Here is a 20,281-nt window from a genome sequence, read left to right as displayed (position 1 = left end):
GTTACATCACTGGAATTCTTAGTTTTTCTCTCAGGGATTAAAAGCACCTCAGTTCTTCAGACACTTCAGGAAAAGCTAAGTAGATTTCCTCAGCAACTTAATTAGTTTGCTAACGTGATGAAATGTTGCGGTATAGAGGCGGAGCTTCAGGGAAAAGCAGGAAGATGCAGGACAGACGGAGCTCTGCCAGCAGCAGGTTCTGGGCACTTTCCATCATCAGTTCAATATTTCATTCCTGACCTTCTCGCTTCCATCACCGATTAATCCAGACCTTAAATAACCGAGTTAAACATCATAAATAAACTGTTATAAACATCATAAGTTCGGAGACGGTGCAGCAGAAATGCTTCCTGTTGTTTCCTCTCCCAGTCAGCAGGTGTCACTCTCTGAAAGCTGCCGGCCTTAAAACACCCCTCAACCTCATGGTGGCGCCAGTGAGCTAGTTACCCGAGTCAGGCGTGTTTCTGAACAAAGACCAAAAACCGTCTGAAATTCTGCTTTTAATTATTTTCTTATAAAACAAAAAGACATAAGAAATGATATAAAAACCAACAGAGAAACAAAAGCAAAAGTTCTTCAGTTACAAACCAGAAAAATAATCACACCTGGAGTCAACCTGCAACCAGGCTGCTGCTGCTGAGCAACCAGGTTGCTGCTGCTGAGCAACCAGGCTGCTGCTGCTGAGCAACCAGGTTGCTGCTGCTGAGCAACCAGGCTGCTGCTGCCGAGCAACCAGGCTGCTGGGCTTAGAGTGCTGTTTGTAAAGTTACAGTAAGAAAATTAACAGCAATAATTTGCTTCGTCTTGTCATAATAAAAACAACGCTGTTCATTTTTCAGTCATATTTTCATCATGTTCCTGTTTTTATAGATGTCAGATTCATATTTAATATTTAATTCACAAGCTAAATATTTAACTTTCAACTTGAATATTTATCTTGCCATCTAGCTGAAGCTAAATATTTGGTTAGCATGCTAAATACTTAGCTAGCTAGCTAAATTTAGAGCTGAGTGAAACTGCAGCTCAGAGGAGGAGCTGCCCCTCGAAGGCGGGGCTGGGTCCAATGGTTGCCATGGAGATTAACGTATTTCTCAAACAGTCATGAAAGAATTAAGGCAAGTTTCTGAAGATGGATCAAACAAGATTCAAAGCTCAAAAAATCCATTTTACATGATGCTGTTTAGCTTCTGATTACTTATTTTCTGTCATCAGTTTATCATTTTATTCCTGTTTATTTTGCTCATAGAGAAATATTAGTTGATGTCCAAATTGGCTTCCCACTAAGAGGAAGTGACATATCAAAATAAAAGCTGGGTTTTTGTTGCCTAAGTTGTTATTTTAGTTTTTCATCATCGATTCTTTTCCTCTGGATCAACATCCTGCTGGTTCAGAAAACAATTCAAGTGATAATGAATCAATATTTGGTGAAAAACAATGAAGAATCAACCAACAAACTATGAATGACGTGGTGAAACCGACAAGTTCTCTATCACAGGCTGAACACACCAAATCATTGCTGTTCATTTTTTGCAGCAACTTCACAAATGGCAACCTGATTGTGGGGCAACTGGCTGCAGGACGTGCTTCAGCTACAAACAGTCTGATAAAAAATGGCGGCGAGGCGCGGAGACGCTCGGGTCCGGAACTCCGAACAGAAACCGGAAGCTGCACCTGGACTCCAGGCTGCCGGTCAGGTCCAGGTGATCCGAACCAATCCGGACCCATCAGCACACCTGGAGCTGGTCGGTCCGGTTCCGTTCGGATGGTTTCCAGGCAAGACAGTTTGTTCTAAGGATGTTTGACTCCAGTTCCGGAACCGGAACCTCTCTGAGCCTCGCTCGTCTTCAGTGGGCGGAGCCTGTGCTGTGATTGGTCGGATGGAGGCTGAAGAGTTTTCCTCCAACAGAAACGTTTGGTGGCCTGTTTTCTGGGTTTTGGATCAGAACCTTCCTGAACCCTGATGTTCTGATCATGACTGGGTTCCTCCTGCTTTCCGTTTCAAAATGTTTCCATGTTGGTTTTATTAGCGGCTCCTCAGACCAGGAAGGGAATCAGGGTTTTATGTTGGAAATGTTTTATTAATAGAAGAGCAAATTTAACAGATTATCTGGCATCTATAGCCGACTCGGATCAGAACCGCTGGTCCAGATTAGAACAGTAAAAACCAAGGTCACTAAAACCTAAATATTAAATATTTATTTTTATTATATTTTAGATAAAAGTGTAGAAACTCAAATATTTTTCTGACGTTTATTGTATAGAAACCGAAAGTGTAGAAACCCTGTCATGATAACTTCCTGTTTTATTTTGAAATGACGCTGGCCTCTGCGTGGTTCTCCTTCAGGGAAGAAACCTTTCGGTACCGACCCGCTCCTGTTGGTGTTGGAGTGAAACTGTTCAGCTCCTGAAGCGAATCTGCCCAGCAACAGCGGTCACGATGCGTTCAGGTGAATCTGATCTACGAACTCCGTCCGTCCGGCGCTGCAGGAAATCCATCTTTAGTGCAATTAGCGGCTCAGCGGCTCCCCCTGCAGGCTCCCCGCTGAGGTGCATGATGGGAAAAGGCCTCTAAGGCCTCCGCCTCCAGAGGGAACCGGACCGACTCGGAGCGCCTCTGATAGAGTAAAGGTCCAAAGAGCCGGCGCCAGAACCGCTCTGAGTTCCGTCTGGTGGACTGGTTTGCTCCCAGTAAGAGGCCGATCCAGCTGGGCGCTAGGACTCGGGTCGAAGGTCAACGTATTTCTGAAAAAGATTCAGGCCGTTACAAACCGCCGCTACAAACGATCTGACAACGTCTAACGGAACCAGAATCGGGTCGCACTGGGCGAGTCCAGAACTGGGTCGGGCCCTCCGGTCCAGAAATGGAACCGGGTCGGGTCAGGTCGGGCAGCGGGTGAAGAGAAGCAGGAAGACTGGTGGTTCCGGTGTTATTGCTGCCGCCGCGGCTGCAGGAAGCTCCGCCCACCGTGGCGAAGCGACGGCGTCCTCGCCGGTCATATTAACCTCACCCCGCCCCGCCGCTGGATGTGGTTTCCATGGCGACAGCCCGCAGCAGCCCCGACTCCACTCTCTGAGGGCATAATCGGCTGCTGCACCACCTGTCCGCAGGCCCCGCCCCTTCCATGTGGGCCGGCTCCGCCCACAGCGCAGAGAGGTTAGTGAAGAGTCCGGACGGCGTTAGGATCTGAGTTTTATAAAAACGGACATCACTACAAAAAAATGCATCAGCCGCTTCCAGATAAAGTGCTTGGTTACGTTGTTACGTTGTTTCCAGTTCCGTATTAAAATATCGTCGTTTTCCCTGGAGTGAAACCATAGTAAACATGTTACACTAAAAATAAACTTCTGGAATGTCTTTGCAACAAGTCCCAGTTTGGTCAAGCCGAACTCGTCCCTGGAGCCTGAAACAGGAAACGTGGAGATGGTTAACTTCCTGTCTGCAGCTGAACAAGCTAATCAGCTGGATAGCTCGTTAACTCTCAGCTCGTTATGTGTCGATTCCTGGAGGACCCAGCAGGCAACAAGTTTCCAGTGATTTTATGTATGTATTAAAATATTAAAAGTCAATTTAAAGGTGGTTCTGGTTGTGGTTTGCATTAGATTTCATTTCTGAACTCAGGTGAGTGACTTGGTTTCCGATTCATGTCTTACGTTTTTTACAGGAGGTCAGCAGCTCCCAGTAACAGGAAGTGACCTCAGGAGTTCTGCCTGCTGAGTCCTGGTCTGGTTAAAAACAACATGGCGACCAAATCGAGGCGGAACAGAGACGCAAACACAGAGCTGCTGGAAGATTTTTATAAAAATATTCTCCATAAAAAAGTACAAAAGTAAAAAAGAAGAAAACAAATAATTCAAGCAGCAGCGCGACGATGATGATGATGATGGAGGTGAAACATGCACTAGTGTTCATCCAAAGTTAGTCTGCTGTTAGCACGCGGCGGTGATGGCGGCTGACTTGGAGGTGGACTCGACAAAGGGGGCGGGGCTTGGCGCGTGCAGCAGGCTGACAACCAGGAAGAGGGTGGAGGTGGGCAGACAGACACAGAGGAAGAGGACGACGTCTTCGCTGAGGCAGAGGACCAGGTCGCTCTGCTCCGCCAGCACCCAGTCCACCAGCACCCCCACCAGCAGGCAATACACCTGGAACTCCTGAAGCTCCTCCCACTCCCCGCCCTCGCCCCAGTGTGGCCCCGCCCCCAATATGGATGAGCTGTTCTGCCTGGCCACGCCCCCTCCGGCACCGCGATCACTCACCATGGGCTTCATCTCCGCCCCCTCAGACGCCGCCTCTTTCACCCGGCTCCGCCCACGTCCGCCCGCACGCTCCAGCCGCCGACTGCTCTCCACAAACTCCTGCAGGGTGGAGACATAAGAGGCAGGTGTGGTCACCGTGGGGGTGGGGCAACAAGCAAACATTTACAGGACCAAGTAGGAACCTCAAAACATAAAACCTGAATCAAACCTGATCAGACCTACAGTTCCTGATTGGATAAAAACAGCAAATCTTATATGCTAAGATTCACTTAGATTCACTTAGATTCACTTAGCATCTTATATGAGTTGAAATATCAACTCTATTCACATTTAAAAAAATATTTTTTTCCTTTAACATTTACAATTGTGTGACAGAGCAGCTGCTCAAGCAAGAAAACAGAAAACTGGAGATTGTAAATTAGCTATAAATTCTGATCTGAGGTGCACAGATCAAATTCTTTTAATTAAAAAAATAAAATAAAACTTTTTAATTAAGTTATAATTAGAAATTGTTGGAAAACAATGGGAGTGCGGATGTCAAAGAAGCCTTTGTTGTTTGATCTCTTGATGTTCTGGTTCAGTGACTTGTTCTGAGTATAAATTGTTCTGACTACTACTGGTCCCACAATGCACTGAAGGGACAGGAAGGACACTCTGTGATGTCACACTTAGTACAATTTGATTGGATGAAGGAATAAACCTGAATCCAGGTTTATTCAGAGTATCTGCAGAAAGAACCTTGTGGTTGCAGGTTCCCCAACAGCAGACCGCCAGCCAAACGCTACCAACCAGCGCTGAGAAATGCAGCTTTTACCACAGCTGGATGCTAACACTAGCCTGACATGGAGCTGCAGACTCAGAGCCTGCAAGCTGCTAGCCAAACCCACTGCAGCTGCTAGCCAAGGAGCTAACTCCTGGTTCTAGACACTGGTTAGCTAGCGGCATTTCTCTAAGCCACCGGAGTTCTGATGGCTGGGCAGTACAAATAGCTGAAGATAATTATTTTATGGGATTTTTTGTATTTTTATATACTGATATAAATATCAGTTCAGAACAGAGCAGGCTGAGTATGTGGTAGCTTAAAGCTAACCATGGAGTTCAGCCTATTAAAACCTCAGCCCATTGAGTGTTTTGGTCAATGACAGCCCAGTAAGTTTGGGTGTTATGGGTTTTTTCTTTCTCTTTGGAGCCACTAAGTTAAATGAAATATCCCCAAACCATTTCTAAAATGCCGTGTTTTCTTCTATCAAGTGGGAGCTTAGCTAGATGTGGCTAAGCTCACCATCAGAGCTTTGTCCATGAAGAACTCCTTCCCAGGGGTGCCATCATTGTACTTGGTGTCGATGGCAAAGCACAGGAACAGGACGTCCACCACGATCTCGAAGATGGACAGGAAGCAGTGGGCCACCAGAAAGGAGAAGAGGCAGACGATGATGAGAGGCAGCAGCCACTCGGCGTAGTCCCGCTGGTAGTTGAGGAGCAGGACGCCGGCGAATGCCGTGCAGGTCATGATCAGGACCTGAGGAGACATGACATCCTGAAGCAAAGCTGTTGTCGTGACAACAGCTTTGTGTGGACACCATGTCTCTCTAAGACGGTGGTGAGCAAAGTGGGTGGTGGAGGGCCGGCATCCTGCATGTTTTAGTTTGATCCCTGGTTTAACGCAGCTGGATCAAATGATAGCTATTAGAAGAACATTGACCTGCAGAGGAGGTTTTACTTCCTACAGGGAGAGAACTGAAACATGCGGGATCCTGACCCTCCAGGATATGCTTCTGACCGGTTCGGACCAAACGCCTCACCTTCCCCAGGAAGAGCACGAAGTCTCCCACAGCGTTGATGGTGGCGACCCGCAGCGCGTTCTCTACCAGGATGACGAAGGCGTCCCGGGCTGACGTGCAGAAACTGGTGCTGTTGATGGCAGTGGCTGCGTATGCATTCTGGGAAACAAACAACGGCGGTGAGGGTGGCGTTGCCAGAACCTGCGTTCGGGGGCTGGTTGGTCCGTTACCTGGTTCAGGTAGTTGAGGCACTTCTCCAAACACCACAGGCAGCAGATGCAGGACTTCAGCAGGCAGCGGGCGCACACATTCTCCTGGAGACAACAGGACACAGTTACCATGGCAACCCGCTGAGTTCAACCAGAACCGGGTGGCGGCGAAGTGGAGTGCGTACCCGTCCTTTCAGCTGGTTGTGGACGTACATCAGGACGAGGCGGGGGATCTTCACTAGCGTGATGATGAAGGACCCCTTAGCAACGGTTCCTAGGTGGTACCGGACCAGCCTCAGAACCGACGACAGGATAGGCGTCACCGGCAGCCGGTTCTTATCCCTACGGACAAAAGGTTCTGATTGATATTTGGATCCGGACTTGCAGGCGAGCCGAGCCGCCACACTCACCTGGTGAAATAGTAGGTGACAACGGCGCCAGCCACGGTCATCTGCTGGCAGGCCAGGATGAACTCGCTGATCCAGACCAGACCCACGGCGTGGTACCAGGTGAGGTACTGCAGTGAGCCCGTCAGCCGGAACTCCGTCAAGCCCGTCTCCTCGTTCTGCTCCGGGTTCCCTGCACAGCACCACAACAAACCGTTTAGCAGCTGTTCTGGCAAGCAGGGGTCGGCCATGCTGATCTCTCTGAGAATCAGCAGGAAGGCAGGGGGCGGAGTCTAAGTTCACACAGCGGGTAAATACGACCCAAATCGCTCAGATTTCATTATTGTAATATGTAGCCATTTTTAAATACAAATGTTATGCACATTTTAACATTTAAAATGCCACAAAAAAGGAAGAAAAATCTCAATACAAATTAGGCGTGTTTCCACATACTGGTTTGGAGTAATCAATTTCAGTCTACCACTGTAACTTCATCAGATGGGCGCTGCACATGACTGGAATAAACATGAAGTTAAGCTAGCTAGCTAGCATGGAGCAGGTGTATGTCTTAATGTATTTTACTATATAGTGGTTAGCTATGTCAGCAGTTTTTCAGAAAACGTTTCTATCTCCCCTTTAGCGAATTAACTCTTTCAGAATAAAGGCTACATCCCCCCAAGCGAGCATAAAAACATTTTTATGAAAGTGAGAGTTAATGAAACTTTAATATGTGCATTAAAAAAACATTGATGGACACACGGCTAGCTTGGCTCTTTGTGTTTTTTCTTCATGTCCATTTTTCTATTCTACTGTATTCTATTAATATATGTAGAAAATTTATTGCCATGAATGTAATATAAACTTGTTCAGTATGTATACTTGTTTAGCTATCGTTGTGAGAACTTTCTACTGATGACCAACACTGTGAGGACATCAGTGGTTGTGAGGACATTTTCTCAAGAACCACCAAAGGAAAACATCCTGTGTGATTTAGGTCAGTAACTAAGGTGTGACTTAAGTGTAAGGATAGGATTAACTATAAATTCAAGGTTTAGGGAAAATTTAGGGTTAGGCTAAAGAAATGAAGTGTTTGTGTGCGTAGGTGTGTGCGGACCAACCGGTGGTTCCCAGGAAGAGCAGCACCAGGATCCAGTAGACCCAGAAGAGGAGCAGGGCGAGGAAGGTGATGAAGGGCTGCAGGGTGAGCAGCGGCAGGTGGATGAAGACTTTTCCTGCGACGTGGAACAGAGCGATGGTGAGCGCCACGCGCTTCCGCATGAAGAGCATCAGCAGCAGCAGGATGATCTGTACACACACACACACACACAGACATTCAGAGCTGCAGCACCGGCTCTGCATTTTCTAGTTCTGGTTCGGTACATACAGTGAAGATGGTGGCAGCGGCGGCGTAGACCAGCAGTGCCTGTCCGCCGTCACGCTGCCCCTCCGGTGCCTCCTGTTTGGCCTCTTTGGGGTCCTTGGAGGACGTGTCGTTGGCGTACAGCCGGTGGTCGATGTAGAGCCACCAGAGGACGCTGGTACCCGCTGAGACACAAACACAGCGTCACACAGGAAGTGACCTCGCCTGTCCCACAGAAAAAGGAAGTGCCCTCACCCAGGGAGCCCAGCACCACCAGCGAGGTAAGGATCCAGACCAGCACAGCCGAGATGTAGCGGATGATCACCATGAGGACCATGGACAGCGCTGGAAAACAGGACGCAGCGGTCGGGCTACAGGAACTGATGTCACAGCAAGGAGGAAGTGACATCCCGGCCACTGGTGCTTACCTAAGGCGAGGACACAGAGTCCAATGATGATCTCTTTGCTGGCAGCAACGCCGGCGATGAGGCGATGCAGGACGCTGCTGTCGCCCACGAAGGTCACCACCGCCTCAGCAAACCTGGCGTAGCATGACATGTCCACCGGCGTGCAGCGGTTGAAGAGTGGCAGCGGCTTGCTGGGACACATAGGTCAGAGGTCAAGGGTCAGAGGTTAGAGATCAGGGGCAGATGGCGGAAAGCGGCACCTACCTGCGGGGGACGGGAAGCTTGGGACACCTGGAGAATCGCTCCGGTAGCGCCGGGTAACGATGAGCCGGCAACTCATAGGAGCAGAGCTCTGAACCTGCAAACATGGAGGACGAGCTCATCTTCATTGCCTTCATCATCATTATTATCATCTTCATCTTCATCATCATCTCCCCTCAGTTAGCAGAGCTCGAGCACTGAGGGCAGAAACGCTGCGGCTCATGAGCCAGGATCAGTTCCTGCAGAACAGCAAGCTGCTGCAGCTTAAGGCGAGGCCCAGGTGGGCGTAGCCAGGTGGGCGTAGCCAGGTGGGCGTAGTCAGGTGGGCGTAGCCATGGTTTGCTCACCATTGGTCATGGCGAACCTCTTCAGGTCCTGATGGGTCTTCAGCTCCTCAGGGGGGCACAAGGACACACACAGAGCCATAGACTTGATTTTCCTCTGAACAATGTCGATGTTGCAGGGGTCCAGGAAGAAGACGAACCTGCAGGGGGCAGCAGAGAGTCAGGTGAGAACGCACCACCCTACAGGTGACCCTCTCTGACCAGTTGGACCAGAACCAACAGAACCAGTAGAATGTGGACGTGGGACAAATGGGACATGGAAAGAAAGAGACAAAGAAATTGAAAGAAATGGAAAACTGAGTGGGATAATCAGAACCAGACAGAACCAGGGTGACCCGGTCCAGAACTGGACCTCAGATGTCCTTCCAGTCCTGATGTGTCTGTCCAACAGATCCATCATCCTGAACATCTCAGGAAGTCGGCCTGAGCTGATCGGCCTCCTGCAGGTGGAGCTGCAGGTAAAAATAGACTCTGTGTGTGTGTGTGTGTGTGTGTGTGTGTGTGTGTGTGTGTGTGTGTGTGTGTGTGTGTGCGTGTGTGTGTGTGTGTGTGTGTGTGTCTGTTTGTAATACGTTGTGGGGACCCACTGCTCCTTGTGGGACCGAAGCTTGAGTCCCATAAGGGGAAACGCTGTTTTTGGGTCTGGGGTCAGATTTAGGACTAAGGCGTGAATTGAGTTTTGGTTGGGATAAGGATAACGGTTAGGATGTAGAAATAAATGGAAGTCAATGGAAATTCCCCACAAAGATAGCCACGCAAATGTGTGTGTGTGTGCGTGTGTATAAGCAGCTCTGCTGATGAGTCACAGCTTTCACCATCTGTCAGCATAAAACTCTCCCACAGGACCTTGAATGCACCGTGTGTTCAAGTGCCAGAAGGAGCCACAACACTGAAGCTACTGTCACAAAGCTGAAGTAGGACTACAGTATCACAGAAATACTGTGGTAATACTACAGTAATATCACAGTATTACGGTTATACTACTGCAGTAATACTACAGCAACATTGTAATACTGTAGTACTACTTTATTACTATGTAGCCTTACAGAACCAGATTACATAGTCAGTCACTACACTAACACTATCCCCCATATTCCTGGGAGGCAAACTGGAGAAACTGGGGAAACTGGGGAAACGATTATGGGTCTTACTTCCGGCGCCCACCAGAAGTAGCAGTACTCACTGTAATTTGTAGGTTTTTTGCTAATTTCTGTTCATGATAGAAGTTATATCTGTCTTTTCAGTTATAGTCGAATATTTAGTAAAACTTGTTTATGGACACCGTCTGCTGTCAGAGAGCTGCTCAGTTCAGAGGATCCGAACTGTGAGTTTAATCACAGAGCGACAGCAACACAACGTTACGTTTTGTAACGTGAATTAACGTTGCTGCTAGCAGCTCCTTTCTCTGGAGAGCTGACAGTAATAAAGAGAGAAGCTGGTCAGAGATCTGAGCTGCAGGTTTGTGCCGACAGTATAAAATACCAGAACTTCATAATATTAGCTTGGTGGGATGAGAATTTGATTTTTCATCTGAATTTAAAAAATAAAGTTCATGATCCGAGTTTTTTTATAAGACAAAATAAAATATCTGGGATTATTTAGTCCATCAGAACCAGAACCTCGAGGTTCTCCGTTGCCGAGTGTCGCTGCAAATCAGCGGAGAAATGACGGCAGAGAATCTCCCCACTGGACCAGAACCGAACCAGAACCAGAATCACACATTAACCAGTTAGAGAGCAACTTGTCATTGGAAAGTGCTGTAAGATGCCCTTGTGTAGCTCTGGTAACTGTTTCTGTGCTTTAATAATCAGATCAAGTTTAGTTTGTGGCAGCAGCAGGTGTGTCCTGCCGTAGTTTCCATCGACCACCGACAGATAAGGAAACAAAAAGAATTTGGCTAAAACTTCTAAACTTGAACAGAGAACCCAAAATGCTTTATGTGCTCGTTTCATTGTGTGAACAACAAAACAACTGAGTCAGTGAAGTAGCTAAATATGCTAGTGCGGGTTATTTGCGGCCATTTCTTCAAGTCTCCATCCCTCCCTGCATTATCTGTAGGTAGCGGTAAAACAATATTGTTACATTTAAGCTGTGATAGCTGGAGTTCCCACATATTTTACAGCCTAAAAGCTCTGAAGAAAGCCGGTTAGCAAATTGCTAACATGTAAAAAATGGTGGTTACGATTTGCAGCGGAAGTCGCGCCCCTAAATCACGCAAAGTCTCATGGGGGCTCGGAACAAGGTGGATAGCACTGCAACTGTATTACTGTAGTATCATTGTAGTATTACTGTAGTATCATTGTAGTATTACTGCAGTAGTACTGTAACATTACACAATACTGAGGAACAATGAAACTCTGCAGGAAGTTCTGCTCACTGGAAAACATCTCAGACATCAAGGTCAGAGGTCAAAGGAATGATCAGAAACCCCAGAGTTCCAGCTCAGATTCTACAGACCTCAGGTAATAGGTCAAAGGTTGTGACCCTGAACCAAGATGGCAGCTTGGAAGGGTTGAAAGAGAAAACCTCTTGTTTAGAAACAAGATGGCCGCCAGACCGAGGTTAGGATTAGGAGTAATGGAACAGAACCAGGATGGACAGAACCAGACTCAGCAGATCAGAACCGCTTAGTAGTTGTGAAGCATGATGGTGGAGGGGTGACTGTTTGGTCTAGTCAAAGTCTGGTTGGACCTTCAGGGAGCTGAGCAGAGCGTTGGATCATAACAGAAGCGATGGCATCTCGGACCATCCAGAACTCCTGGTTCTGCTCAGTGAACACTCACTTCCTGTCGGTGTGGTCCAGCCCGCTTAGCTGCACGCCTTCGATCCGTTCGTTACGCCGGCCGCAGGTGTTGCCGTAGCTGTCGTAGCCGAAGACGAGGCGAGCGGCGCCGCCAGTGGCGATGGTGAAGCCACAGATGCTGCCCTGCAGAATACCATCAGAATTTCATCAGAACTTTAGCAGAACCTCGTCAGATTACTCCATCACTCTATTTGATGGATCTGAACCCCAACCAAACATCAACACTGACTGGAATCATCTAGGTCAAACCTCCAGCCAATCAGAGCTCAGTGGAGGAGCTGGGAGCCAATCAGAAACCATCTAGATGCTGTAAAGTTCTGTTGTGGTGTGTAGCTGACTGCATCTCCATGACAGATTGGACCTTCAGTTCCACTGTGGGGAATGAATGTCGTAAATACAGATTCTGGTTCAGGTGTTAAAAACCTTATCTGCCAAAACCTGCGCTCTCTGCTGTCCCTGAATGCAGCATCAGTCCTGCCCATGAAGGACGGGTCAGGAAGATGTTTGGGGGTCACCTGATGTTGACATTCAGATAAAGAATCTGCTGGTGACAAAAACTGAGATGGATTTGGATCAACAGGGTCAGTCCAGGAGGGACGGAGACAGAAATACTTCATCCTGCAGAATGAAGCTGGTTTCATAGAAATACACCTGAAGGTGTCACTCATTTCTACCCACAGATCCACCTGAAGAACTTCCTCCATGTGAGCAGGTAAATGTGGTGCCACACCCTGAATTATCAACACACTGTACACACCTAATGCTCATGTATTAAAGTAGTTTTATAGTAGTTATAGTACCACTGGATTATTACAATCATGTTATAGGAAAGCTGCAGTACTGCAGAAGTATTTAGAGTACTACAGTACAGGCACATGCAGAGGGGGGGTAAAGGGGGCTTGAGCCCCTGCCCTTTATATCCTTCATGCCCCTGGTGCACTTTTTGAGTTTTTTTTTTTTTTTTTCAAATAATTATTTTTTTTATTTTTATTTTGAATCTGTACGTCAGGAGACCTGTTTGTGTCGCTCAGCAATAATATTTAGCTAAATATAATAATTTGGCTGCCTTCAGTCTGATAAAGACTCCATGTTGTTCAGACTGCGGGTCCATGAGGAGGTTCTGTTCCTCTAACTATCAAATTATGGGCAAGAATATTTTCTATAAACTGGTTTGTGAATAAAAACGTAGCTCTGATGTTGATGTTGGAAAAACTGTTTCTATTTATATTTTCATAATCGTCCTTGCAATAGCAGGAAAAACCCGCCTCACTGCTAAACACAGAAATGTTTCAGAGAAAACGTCTGACTTTAACTTCATCATTCTGCTAAAAGCCCGGTTCGGTTCGCTACAGGCGGTCTGGGTCGGTCCACTGACAGATAGTCTTTATATCAGACAACCTGATAGAAGATGCGGTACATCGACCGATCAATAATTCCAGATCTCAGAGGTTTAACATCAAACTATTCTATAGTTTTAACCCCTTTGATCTTTATGATCTATAAATCAGTCTGCAGGTTGTTCTAGAGGTTAAATAGATATTATTAGGGCTTCATTAGTAAAACGGCAGCAAATTAGCTTATTTCATCACTTCCTGACCTTTGACCTTCTCTCCTCTGGTCTGTTTAACAGCTTCAGTCTCAGATCAGTTCAGCAGCAGAAACAGAAACTTTCTACTGTTGGGGAAAATATAAACTAGATCTGCTTTGCATTTCCCCTCATGAAGGCAGTGATACAGTCGGATCAATCAGATTATTGATTATTATGGGCTGTTGCTGTGTTGTTGTTGTTTTGCCCCGTTTTTAACGTTGAGCCCCTGCCCCTCCAAAGGTCTCTGCACGGCCCTGCTACAGTTCTCTGTATGGATCTGGATCACAGCGGTATTACAGTAACTGTACTGATCGCGGCTGTATTCAATCGGTGGTATTATGGTCTGTCTGTGGTTACCATGCCGACGCAGAAGATGGTGAAGAGCAGGAACCAGGGCAGGTCGGTGCAGCTCCGGTCCTCCAGCGGTCTCCATTCTCTCTTTGTCCGCTGAAACAGACACAACCACGGTCACAGTGAGCGCTGAGCGGGGCCTGTGGAACCGGGCCGGGCCGGGCCCAGCCAGCTCGGTTCCTCCATTAACCCGAACCCTGCGGGGGTTCGGTTGGGCCTGTTGTTGACCAGCAGCGGCCCGGTAACGCCTCGGTAACCGAGATGCTGTAATTGGATTAAGGAGTTGCTGGCCGTAATCCCAGCTCGGATCGGGCCTTTCTGCTCCTGAACCAGCCTCCATCCCGTTACAGTGTCAGCCCACAAAGTAGAACACACACCGGACCGGACCGAACCGGACCGGACCGGACCGGGCCTGCTTACCTCCGCGCTCCCGCAGCATCCCATTGCAGTCAGGATGGACGCGCCCGGAGCTTCACGGAGCTTCACGCAGCCTCAGCTCTGCAGCAGCAGGGGTCTGAGGCTCTGCAGGCGGAGTGAGGAGGCGGGCGGCCCCGGGGGAGGCTGGGTCCGGACGGTCAGACGGAGCGCTCCGGTCCGCTCAGCATGCCACGGTGGGAGCCTCCTCTGATGACCGAACCGAGCTTGGATTAACGGCCGAGGATTTGTCCGCCACACATCCTGGTGGACTGACAGGTGCAGCGGCCAGTCATCTCATTGCGCGTGCGCAGTGAGCGGCCGTGAGGAGCGGCGCTGCAGCTGCAGTACCTGCTGTGACCACTGAGCGGACAGTAACTGCATGGTGGCGCTCTTTTCGTCGAACCGGTGGAGTCCAGAACCTCCTGGTTCCTTTCTGACGGTCAAAGAGAACCGACTACCCGAACCCTATGGACCCTGCAGGACCCACCGGTCCACCTGTGTCCACCTGTCCACACTGTCCCAGCTTCCTTCAAACCCACCAGAAATGAAACCTGTTCAGATTAACACCTGAGCCTCTGGCAGAGGAGACCGGTTCTGTCTCTGATCATAAATATCCTGATAGATCAGCATAGATCACATGTAAACATGATTCAAGTATAGATATAAGTATAAACATGTTCTTGCTCATCCCTCAGGCTCTTTGTTTTCCTGATCTTTAATTGTTCATGGAGAAGCAGCATTCAACTTCTATGCACCACAAATCTGGAAGAAACTTCCAGAAAACTGGAAAACAGCCAAAACCCTGAGTTCCTTTAAACCCAGACTAAACCCAGCTGGTCATAAATAGAACATTGATCAATATGTCTGACATGTATTGATGATGTTGATGGTGGCTCTGATCAACATGTAATATTTGTCTCTGGTTTCTCAGCTGTCTCAAAATAAACTTGATTGATTAATATTTCCCAGCATCACAGTCATTTTTTCAAGACGCCATTTTAAACTAATTGTTGTCATAAAATGTTTCTCATTTTAATAACTTGAATAAACTTTAAAGTAATAATGTAGCAATTAGTGAGAGTGGCCTTTCTATTGTTTTCCCAGGATGCTTAGCGCCATGGTTTTTGTTTCCCCTTTGGGACCATGAGTGAGATGGAAGTGTCACATGGATCTGCCTCTTGAGTCCAGTTTGGTTTTCTACCGTTTAGTTTTATGTCTTGTTGTTGGTTTTAAAACTGATTGTTGACTGATTTTCACAATTTTACAGACCATGAAAAAATAGTGAAAAGACAGGACTGCAGTTTCAGGTAACACAAGAACTAAAAATACTGGGTGTAAACTTTGACAAGAATGGGGAAGGAGAGAAAATTGGGCAGAAAAAATCAAGAGGGTGAATCAACGATTGGGATTGTGGGAACTAAGAGCGCAAAGGCTAGAAGGCAAGATCTTAATAGTCAAAGCAGTGATTTTACCAGTGTTTTTACTAACCAGTTCTGTTTTTATTCCTCCTAGGAGAGTGATTTTAGAGCTGCAACGGGCTATTTTTTATTTCCTTTGGGGCTCCAAATGGGAACGATTGAGAAGGGACATCATGAAGAGACCAAAGGAAAAAGGAGGAAAAGGAATCCCAGACCTGTTCTTGTTTTTAGGCAGCCACTACACAAGCATTCACCTAAAACAAGCTTTGAACATTTCCACCAATCCAAAAACAAACTCAGTGAACAGATTCTGGCTAGGTTCCTATTTAAGAAAACTCAAACTGATAAAAAGTGATTTTAGAACCCCTGTAGCTTTTAACCTGCCACCGGCATACGCTTTTATACAGAAATTTTAAGAACATTTTAAACTGGAAGAGGAAGAGAGCAAGATTTTAACTAACCATCGTTTTATTATCTCCGTTGTTCAGGCAATATGGAGGTTGCCAAAAAATGCCTCCCCTGCCAAAATGAAGAAATAAAGAATTAGAGAGGGATTTCATCTTTTCTACATAATCAGAGATGTTCTATGAATCACTGGTATGAGTTTTATACTAATAGGATAATATTTGAAGAACATGGAGAGGCCATGCATATTTTGGCAGGCTAATAATAGGCTTTGCTGTACATGCATCCCCTGCTTACATGGAGAAATAAAGAGCTGAGTGAAATTACTTTTTCTATATAATAACACTTGTTTTATGAACTGCTGGTATACGTTTTCTGTCAGTAGAATTATATTTGTAGAAAATATATAAGGTCTATATATATTGGCAAGCTAATAATTTGATATGTCAAAAAATGCATCCCTCTGATAACTTGAAGAAATGAAGAGTTAAGAGGGACTTCACCTTTTCTACGTAATGACACTTATTCTCTGTGCAACTGCTATACGTTTCATATCAACAGTAGACAGGGGATACAAATATTGGCAGGCTCAGTGATTAAAATGCATCCCCTCTGCATTAATAGACTAGACAGTTAAGCATGATATAAAATGTTTTACATAAAGGGTTTCTGTTTTGTAATACTTTAAGCTAATATGATGTTAAAAGAAAAATCGGGAAATTTCAAACCAAATGCGGAGAGCGTTTTCTTCACACTGACTGAAAAACGTTCCACTCATTTGTCTCAATAAATGTGTAAAAACCGTATTTATTTAAATTAATCTGCGATATAAAACCCACCGTTTTAAGGCTAACATGGTTAAGAAACGTGATATTGTTAGGAATATCTTTAAAAGTTTCGTCTTCGGTCATATTTCAGTCCGTTTCCTCATTAAAATGCGAGAGTTTAGAGCGATGCGCGCTCCCGCGACAGGGGATGCAATTCTCGGCAGGCATGCGTTTCTCGGCATAACACCTGTTACCCACGAACAGAGGTCCACGCAGCGGCGGCCTGGCTCTCCGGGTGAGGCAGGAGAGAAGGAGCTTCAGGGCAGGTTTCCCCTCTGAGCCCCAGCGCTGTTTGGAAGAACGGGACGGATCCGGACTTGTTAAGGAGTCACCCCGGTCCTGTCCAACTTTTAAAACCCAGAGATTTTGTGTTTTTATAACCTTGTTCTTAACTTCTTTTAGTTTGAACTGAAGAATTGGGGTTTTTAAAAGGAAAAGAAAAAATTTCTGTATAACTGTAAAATGCCATGATTTTAAAATGTTCCAAGTAAACATTTACTTAGAACATTTTCAAAAGAAAAAAAAATTGTTGACAGATTTTCACTCCAGTTCTCAACAGGATGGAGGTGGAAATGATCGACACTCGTAATGGTTAGCATTAGCTTCTGCTCATGTCCTTGTTTAGAGATTCATGGTCAGTGAAGCTAACTTTTTGGTTAGCATCAGCTTCTTAATTACAACCATTTTGAAAAATGTCCAACAGAAAACAAGCAAGAAAATACATAAGATTTTTATAATTCAAAATCTGAAGGCTATGATTTCACAACAAACACATTTACCCATTTGTGTTTTTACTGCAGAAATTTATTTTCCATAACAACCTTGACGGCCATTTTGAAAAATCAAAACAGTATCGATTAATATGGTTATTATATTTTAAGTTATGTCTTCATTGCATACATATTCAGCAGTGATAGTAATTGGCAAATTTTGTGTGACAATAAAGTTTCCTTAAAGACCATGGCGGCCATGTTTAATCTTTCATTGTCTAACGTTACTTTTTTAAGAAGCCAGCTCCTGGGAACATCTGAGCCAGGTTCTTCTGTCTGCATGTGAAATGTTTTGATGAGATACTAAATGACCTTCAGATCACATTTAGACACACAGACCACTGGGGCCTGATCCCACCTGGTTCTGCCGCAGAAGAACCGGGCCAACCTGCCGGGCCCAGAACACACAACAGGATCCAGAGATGCAGCTTTGAGTGACTCTGAGAACTGCTGCAGCGTTTAAAGAAGTCACGTCTTTGTTTCACTTCTTAATCAACACAGTGCTCACTGTTCATGGCCTCCACCAGGCACCACACACTGTACACACACACACACACACACACACACACACACACGCACACACACACACACACACACACACACACACACAGCAGTGACTGAGGACAGGGTTTGAAGCAGCTGGAAGGAGAACCTCAGAGAGATAATTTAACACAAACATCAGCTGCTGTGAGGCATTCACTGAACTCAGGATAAATCATACACATCTTGATAGCTAACTGTGTAAAGGAAACTAATCTACTGATTTTACATCTCAGGAGAAACGTTGAAGATTGGACCAACTTCAGCTTGTTACCTTCAAATCAGATCTTAACCACAGACCGGACTGCTCCACCAAGTAATTCAGAACCAAAACCAATAAAGAAGAATTACTGTAAACTATGTCTAAGTTGATTTTAATCTAACTTAAAGCTAATTACTCTATCTTCAAGCTAATTTTAATTTATTTCAAAGACTATCAACTAACTGTAAACCAGCTTACAGCAAGCTGTAAGCTATATTTAAGCTGAATGTAAACTAGCTTGCAGTTAGCTTACACCTACAGATTTAAAAAAAAAAAAATTCTGTCAGTCTCTGTCCTTGATATAACTTTAAAAAAACCAGTAAAACAACTTTGAACTTAAACCTTTTTGGCTCTAGCAGCCTTTATTTATAGCTACCAGACAGGAAATGGGCAGCAAAGGTCTGAAGGTGGGAATCAAACCCTCGACGGCTCCATGGAGGGCTGTAGCGTCACCATGTGTAGCGCTTGCTACACTACACAACGACCCTTAAACTTACATCTTAACTTTGAGCTAACATTCAATAACTAGTCTGATTTTAAACAAACGTAAGCTAGCTGTGTGCTAATTTAAGCTAAAGCTAACTCTAGGATAAATCTAAAAATAACTTCAGGTTCATTTTAGGTAAATTCTAAACTAGTTTAGCTATAAACTATTTATTGTAAAGTAACAATGAATTATGTCTAAGAGAGGTGTAAACAAACTGTTAAATACATTTTTAACTTTAAGCCAGCTTTACTGTAACACATCATAACTGCTTTATAACTGTACTTTATGGCACAGTTATGATCCACTAAATGGCGGTTCTGGTCGGTTGCTTGGTCAACTGGTCAGTTGGTCCATCGGTTGGTGGATTGTTTCAGACAAAGTTCTAGAGAAAACTCCAACAGTTATCTGAGAAATCAGAAATCTCAAGAATAACGGAGGACCGGGTTGATTCAGCTTAGATTGGATCAGGAGTTTCCCTGGACTGGGTCTGCCCAGAACTATTTATCTGATCCGACTCCTGTTCTGGCAGAACCAGCTTCTATGCTTCTGCTAAACCTTCAGACTTCAAACTCAGTAGAGGAACTGATTCCCTCTGCAGAACCCAACAGAACTCTACAGAACCCAACAGAACTCTACAGAACCCAATAGAACCAGCAGTAAGCAGACCCACATAGCAACAGGTAAATAGAGATCTGTCCTCAATACTTCACCTTTTGCCTGAGTCGGACCTGCTGCTGAGAGGCAGAAGAGATCCGCTTCGAATCCATGCTGGATCCAGGTTTGGATGGTTCTGGTGGCTCTGATGGACCCAATAGTTCTGGTGGCCGTGATTCCTGGTGCTGCTGTCAGACTGAGAACAACAGTGATGTGGGTCTGATTCACAACAGAGCTTTTGTTTAGTTGTTGACTGTTGTACCAGGCTGAACACTGGGTGTGTTTGTGTGTGTGTTTATATGTGTGTATATGTGTGTGTGTGTGCGTGTGTGCGTGTGTGTGTGTGTGTGTGTGTGTGTGTGTGGCAAATGAACGCTAGAAGCCTGACAGAAATCCCACACTTTGAGTGAAGCAGTGCCTCCTGCTGGTTGTGGCAAACCTGAATACCTCATACTGAGGGACAGATGGAGACGTGAGGGTCAGATGGAGACGTGAGGGACAGATGGAGACTTGAGATCCGGTCGCCATCTTGTCACGCTCCTCCTCCGCATTTGAGGACAGTGTCTTCACTCAGACACTTTTGCCTGACAGACCACAAGGTGGCGCTTTGGTTTCCTGTGTGAGTTGAAGTTTTGCGTAGGAGCAGCAAAGCCTTCTGAATGTTGTAGTCCAGATAAACCACTGGGAGATCAACTTGTTCTGATCCATTTCTGTGGAGAGAAATTACATCCAATATTTCTGTAAGCAGCGATTGCGA

The 20,281-nt window shown here is 45.9% G+C and overlaps 1 protein-coding gene across 4 annotated transcripts; it reads right to left on the bottom strand.

The window, feature by feature from the left end:
• Nucleotides 1-487: 487 nt before the first annotated feature.
• slc44a1b (solute carrier family 44 member 1b) lies at nt 488-19,717 on the bottom strand. 4 transcript variants are annotated; one of them, XM_044126621.1, is made up of 16 exons: nt 19,581-19,717; nt 13,751-13,840; nt 11,786-11,928; nt 9,006-9,142; nt 8,662-8,755; nt 8,419-8,588; nt 8,246-8,335; nt 8,015-8,175; nt 7,749-7,935; nt 6,655-6,823; nt 6,430-6,586; nt 6,266-6,349; nt 6,057-6,194; nt 5,537-5,773; nt 4,255-4,353; nt 488-3,401 (listed from the first exon to the last, which is right to left on the bottom strand). In XM_044126621.1, the coding sequence occupies exons 1-16, from the start codon at nt 19,635-19,637 to the stop codon at nt 3,378-3,380; spliced, it is 2,037 nt and encodes a 678-aa protein (XP_043982556.1). In that variant the 5' UTR covers nt 19,638-19,717; the 3' UTR covers nt 488-3,377. The 4 variants fall into 4 exon arrangements, with proteins under 4 accessions (XP_043982556.1, XP_043982557.1, XP_043982554.1 ...); XM_044126622.1 differs by lacking the exon at nt 19,581-19,717 and adding an exon at nt 14,165-15,296; XM_044126619.1 differs by having other exon boundaries at nt 488-4,353.
• Nucleotides 19,718-20,281: the final 564 nt, after the last annotated feature.

This window comes from Gambusia affinis, linkage group LG09, assembly GCF_019740435.1.
Source record: "Gambusia affinis linkage group LG09, SWU_Gaff_1.0, whole genome shotgun sequence".
NCBI lineage: Eukaryota > Metazoa > Chordata > Actinopteri > Cyprinodontiformes > Poeciliidae > Gambusia > Gambusia affinis.
The sequence above is the reverse complement of the archived record's forward strand: the minus strand, read 5'-3'. Positions and strand labels throughout refer to the sequence as shown.

What these genes read in the sequence shown, in the direction of transcription:
- slc44a1b (XM_044126619.1), bottom strand. Translation starts at nt 19,637, where the DNA reads ATGGATTCGAAGCGGATCTCTTCTGCCTCTCAGCAGCAGGTCCGACTC. An exon ending in CCATCTTCTGCGTCGGCATG is followed by an intron (nt 11,929 to 13,750) that starts GTAACCACAGAC and finishes GGTATTCTGCAG; the next exon opens with GGCAGCATCTGTGGCTTCAC. An exon ending in ACTCTGTGTCCTCGCCTTAG is followed by an intron (nt 8,336 to 8,418) that starts GTAAGCACCAGT and finishes CCTGTTTTCCAG; the next exon opens with CGCTGTCCATGGTCCTCATG.